Consider the following 6,000-nt stretch of genomic DNA (forward strand, 5'->3'; position numbering starts at 1 on the left):
CTTTCATATAGTTTAGTTTCACAATGTCATGTTTTTTTATTATTATTGCTTATTATAAGATCTGATTTTGTACAGTGTAATGTTAATCCTATGGTTTTAGTATTCATAAATATCTGTACGTTCGTCTCTTCACCTTCTCTCCATTTTTCGTATTGTAAAGCACTTTTAATTGCAGTTGATTTGTTTAAAAGGTGCTATATAAATAATACTTGATTATGAATACAAAAGGAACAGTTTGTCCCGGTATGGTTTGAGATTATTCCAGATGTGTGTAACGTCTCTTTCTTTTGTCACGGTTTGCCAGTGTTTCCTCGATTAAAGCTCTTTTGGCATGCCTCCTCGATCCTCACTTTGCGAAACTTAAATTAATCACAATTGATGCCATATAAGTGTTTGAAGTTTAGTAAACAGGCATGACGTGATAAGCAATACTATTGTTTCCAATAATATGTGTTTGGCATGTTTAATAACGGTTATATTTTAGATTATAGCCCACCAAGTTCTTTTGTGTGTCTGTAATGTGGTTTATTTGTGTCTCCGTTCTCCAGAAATCACTGAAGGAGCAGCTGGAGAACCACAGGACGGCGAATCAGAGGCCACTCAGCCACTTCTGAAACGAGATCGATGCTGGACGAACTCACAAAGTAAAGGAACACCAGTAAAGCAAAACATTGTTTTTTGATACTTTGATTATTGTTTCAGATTTTTCATTTTACAAGATATTAAAAACATTTTTTTTAAATGTGTTGAAACCACTTGACCACCTGGATGTGCATGTTCTATTTTTTAATTTGCATTTTGTTTTATTCTTTGTTATCTTTGTTATTAAATTACAGGATTGACAGACATTGAAGGTTTCAATTGAATCATTGTGAGTCATTTTTGTCTCCTCACATTGTGATTACATGATCAGATTATTAATGTCTACCTGTCTAACATATCTACCTGTGTTTGTGTTATACAATCTACCTTATCCTTCCTGATTCAATAAGTCTGTTTAAAAAGTGGTGAATTAAAGTCTGGCATTGGAGCATGAGAGACTTTATCTGTTTGGTAAATGTTGGTGTAAACCTCTGTATTTTGTCCAGACTTCTGAATGAGCAGAAGGACTTGAAGGAGACAAAGAAGTAGGAAGCGAATTGAGCAAACATTTGGTCGCTATCAAATCAACTAGTAGGATAAGTTGTTGGAGTTAGTAGTTAGTAGTAGTTAGTAGTTTTTGTAGTTGTGGTAAAAGTACCAATTATAGCAGAAGTAGTTGCTGTACTAACGTTATAGCAATAATAGTTGTTGTAGTATTAAAAAATGTCATACTATTGTATTTTGTATTTGTTTTACATACTATATGATTACTTTTTTCGACATACTATTATGACTTTATTTAAAAAAATATTTCGACAACCTATACTGTGACTTTTTGGGACATCTTGACTGTGGCTGTCTGCGTCATTGTATGTTCTTCACCTTCCTCCTATTTCAGGACTCAGGTCACTTGTTTGATATACCATACTATGACATTTCATATATTTTACCTTATGACTTATTATCTGACGATACTAAAACGGTTACTATAGTATGACTTTTTTTCGGACATACTGTACTATGACTTCAACATGCTAGATGATTGTATACGCAATTTTCTTTAATGGCTTTTTTCCAAATATGTTTTTTCTACATACTATACGACTTTTTAATTACTTCTTTGGACATATTATACTATGACTTTTTTCAACATGCTATACCATGACTTTTTATATTACTTTCTTCAACAAACCATACGACTTTTTTCGACATGCTACACGGTTACTTGTTCTGACTTTGTGATATATTATACTATCACTTTTTAATGTCTTTCTTTTGACGTGCTATACCATGTCTTTTTTAGACATAGTATACTATTACTTTTCCCAACATGCTACAATGATTTCCTTTTTTCAACATTCTATATACTATGACTTTTTCATGTCTTTCTTTGACATACTGTACTTGGTTTATTTTGACATACTATGACTTTTTTCATGAGTTAAAGGTGATTAAATTAGCAAATGTGGATTGTATCTGAAGACATTATGCAGTGTTTGCTGTTGAAAAAAAAATGTCTTTCTTCTGTAGTTTGTGGCGGTTTGGACAACAGCATGAAAATAGAGGGGAGGGAGTTTGAAGGGTATTTACGTACATGTTGACTCTTCTCACACACACACGCATTTACTCATGAGTCATCACAGCATTCTCAGCTTGTATAGCGAATACTTAAGAGACACATCCAACTAGGCCTCAATTGCTTCCTTCCTCTTCTGGGAGAGCCAAAGAAAAGTGACAGGAAACAGTGATGGCAGTCTAGGAATTCCTTTGTTAATGCTGCTGATTGAGTAGCACTTATGTTACATTCTCGTCTGATGCTCCGAGACCAAGCTGCATTAAATATGAAGAAGTAAAGGTGTTCAGGATTTATTTTATTGAAAAATATAGGTTATTTTGGATAGTACAGAAAAAAGTAACAGTAATGAAGTAAGGCATAACACACAACATTGTACAGAAAGGGCAACAATGATAACTTCCCAGTCGCACACACTTTTAACCATAGAAATCACCTGAATACATAATGTAGTGTTTGAGTGATTTGAAATATAAATATCCAGTTATGCAACTTTTCTTTTTTTTTTTAGAACACATCTTTATTTCTTTTACCTACAAGCTGAAACTCAGCCTTAAACTTAAGTTCAGAAGTGATAGCCATACAGAGAAGGAACAGATTTGACAGGCTCTCCCAAATGTGAGCGTCACAAGTAGAAATATCTTTTGCTAGAAATTTATGATTTGGCACATCTGTCAGTTTCAGTTAAGGCAGTGAAATCAATCAGCGCAACTGAGCCTCAATACTTCCGGCCACAGCTTTTAATGATGCAAAAGATTCAGTCAAGCTGCAATGACAATGCAACTTGCATATAAATAGCAACCTTTTTTAAAGTTATCTTGCTATTGCTGGCTGTGTCTTTCCTTTTCATCTACTCTATAAACAGACTCAATACAAACATAGCAAAGATTTTTTTTTTTTTTTTTAAAGATAAAAATGAAACACAACAGGTATTAACCACCAAATACTAGTAGTGTCTGGTTCAATTGTGCCTGCTGATTTTGCACAGTAAATAACCTAAAGCCCTCCTCACAAAGTAGTGGAAACCTCCTTCTACATAAAGGCAGCCCATTGGACTAATGAGGATCAACATCTTTTAAACAGTTCAGTTGCACCACTGCAGCTGCTCGGATGTACGAAAACAAGGAAGGAAGTGGTTATCAAACTTTTCAGTTTCAACTGTAAATGAACATTAGTATGTGGAAGATAGCCAATCCATGTCAGTTATCAGAAAATCTGTAACATCATCATCATTATTATGGCTTCAGGATGGGAAAAAAAAAAAAAGAATATTTCATTGGGAAAAGAGACAAACACAGTGTACAATCTCTCCCCCAGTGGGCCACTCTTCACACCTCTGGCTTCCTGTAGTAACACCAGGCTTTTTAGTTAATGCAGGCCAATGCATCTCCATCAGCTTTACAGCCCTGGTTTTCTCTAATATACACGGAGGGTAAGCCTGTGTAGCGCTCACTGTGAAAGAAAAACAGAAGAGAATTTTGGTTTTGGGCTTTGTGGTCCAGCTTTACAGCAGGGAAAGGCCGCCTTTGAGCAGTGTCGCAAGGACCCTGAGTTACATAAGGGAGAAAACTGACAGATCTATGGCACTGTACTATATCATTTTCAGATGAAAGGGGGCTCAAGTCAGGGCTTCACACTCCAGTGACAAACACAGCCCCCTTCATTGTTACAAGATACCCACCAGTAGTCCTGTGGTGATAGAGGCCTTCTGTTCAGCTCAGGCCTCATGGTGTCCCACGGCCAGTGAGAGAAAGCACAACAAGAAGGGAGGCGAACCAAATTTGAAAAGCCATGTGACACGTCAAGTGAGAGGAAAGAGAGACAAAGCGTGAATTGAGCTTTAGTTATGGAAAGTGCTTTTTCCTAAAAGTTTCTTTCTAACGAGTGGCTGCTCTTCCATGTCGGTTCCCTCAGCGTTCAGAAGGGAGAGACGGGTTGACAGACAGTGGAGGGTAAGGCTCTCTGACAGATGGCATTTGGGCTTCTACCAAGAAGGAGCAGTCACTCTTTTCCTTGCAGACCTACAAAGTCAGCGTCCTCCGTCTTCTTCACAGTCCCATTCCCACAGTACCCGACAACAAGTGTCTTATTTCTGTTCAGTTGCACATCCACACTGTTAAAGCACTTGCTAGTTCCACATATTCCCCCTTCCAGAGCTCTGTCCTTTTTCTTTTGGTTTCAGAAGACTTCGGAGACTCATAGGCGGATCTCGTCGTCTTCATCTTCCAAGAAAGAGGAGAAGTTGCTCTCCTCCTCTGGCGGAGCACTAAAAGTGGCGCTGTCTGTGTCTCCTGCATAGGTCTGGCTGTTTGGCTTCTCGTCCAGGGCAGCAGAGCCAGAGCTGGACATGGAGCAGCTGTCTAGATGCTGCAAATGTTTGGGCCGAGTCTCGGGAGTGTACTCTGGGGTGTAGGGACTTCCATTCTCAGGCCCCAGATCTACAGAGCTGGCTAGATGCATAGAGGCCTGCTGCTGCAGTTCTGCAGAGTCTTCCTCTTCCCCTATCTCCTCCTCTGCATCCTCCTCTGCATCCTCATCTTTGTTTCTCTCCACACTATCCTCTTCCTCGCCGTGGGCGCTGAGAGGTGGTGAGGCACGGCCCTCGCTGCTCTTGCCCTCCTCGTAGCCGAGATCGTCGTCCTCCTTTTCCATCACCCCCAGGATGTCACCCAGCATGGAGGGTCCCAGGTCGACATGGAAAGACATTACCGACTCAGCGTGCTTCATTCCTCCGCCGTAGTGGTAGGAGCTCTCTGGAAGCTCAGTTAGCTCACCAAAGCTCTGCTCTTCCAGCTCCAGGTAGTGAGCAGCTGCAGTTGCGCCTCTCCCATCCACCTCCCCGAGCTGCTTTAAAGGACTCGAGGACAAACTCTTGGCCCCGATACTGTCCCCTCTGTCCTCGCCATTGAGGAAGGGAAGTGACATGGCATTCTTCACATAGGTGGGTGACCCGCCAGGGGTCACCAGGGTGTTGTCTCTCTGCTGGTCTACTCTGGTCACTGACTGGGAGCGTTTGCTGCTCCTGAAGGTGCGAGACAGGAGGCCGGGCCGAGGAGAGCGGGGGAAGAAATTGGTTTCAGGGGGAGGTTCCCCCGAGCGCGTGCTGAGGAAGGAGGTGTCACCGAACGCGTCGCCACTGCGGCCTACATGCATGGTGTGGCGAAAGTCGCCCAGTGGAGCGCTGATCATCTCCCTGGTCAGGTCCATGCGTGAGCGGCGCTTGGTCTGGGAGGAGCTAGACACGAGCTGTTTAAGGATTGGCATGGCGGCGGGTTTAGTTTGGCACAAAGAACTTCCAAATCTTGAATATAATCCTTCTTAAAAGGACCTCGGAATGATTCGAGGGGCCTCAATCACAGTCAGCCTGGGAACCTGAAAAATGAAAATTGAATAAAATAAGATACACAGAATTTAAATAAAAAATGTAAATCTTTAAATTGTCTGTCAAAATGTGATTTACAACCAAAAAACACATTTACTGATGTCAAAAAGAAACAACAAAAACAAAACAAGGGTATACATATCAATTTACTGCACAACACCACATTACACTGTGCAGAATATTCACAATTGGCTTTTTAATTCCATCAAGTAAATGAAAACAAAAACAACAAAAATTCTAATGATCCCCTAATTACAAGAGTTTAAACTACCAATTATGCAGCTCCATAATGATAAGCAGCATGCACTGGGGAAAAAGCAACACGGGGAACACCACAGGATTCTGCTTTAACTGCATTATAATTAAGAGCAAAACACCAACCACAGACCAACATGAACTGGAGAAGGATAGTTGAGGGCCGCCAGGGATTTTCTGGTGTGAAGCTCAACTTTGACTGCACGGC

At 40.6% G+C, this 6,000-nt stretch overlaps 1 protein-coding gene across 1 annotated transcript; it reads right to left on the reverse strand.

The window, feature by feature from the left end:
• Positions 1-2,445: 2,445 nt before the first annotated feature.
• Positions 2,446-5,428, reverse strand: cdc42ep4a (CDC42 effector protein (Rho GTPase binding) 4a). Its single transcript, XM_079176953.1, has one exon. The coding sequence runs from the start codon at positions 5,417-5,419 to the stop codon at positions 4,352-4,354; it is 1,068 nt and encodes a 355-aa protein (XP_079033079.1). The 5' UTR covers positions 5,420-5,428; the 3' UTR covers positions 2,446-4,351.
• Between the last annotated feature and the right edge of the window lie 572 nt (positions 5,429-6,000).

Source organism: Pholis gunnellus (genome assembly GCF_910591455.1).
Source record: "Pholis gunnellus genome assembly, chromosome: 17".
In the NCBI taxonomy this organism is placed as follows: domain Eukaryota; kingdom Metazoa; phylum Chordata; class Actinopteri; order Perciformes; family Pholidae; genus Pholis; species Pholis gunnellus.

Bases quoted from the DNA above. Each gene is read 5' to 3' on its own strand.
- cdc42ep4a (XM_079176953.1), bottom strand. From the start codon at position 5,419: ATGCCAATCCTTAAACAGCTCGTGTCTAGCTCCTCCCAGACCAAGCGC.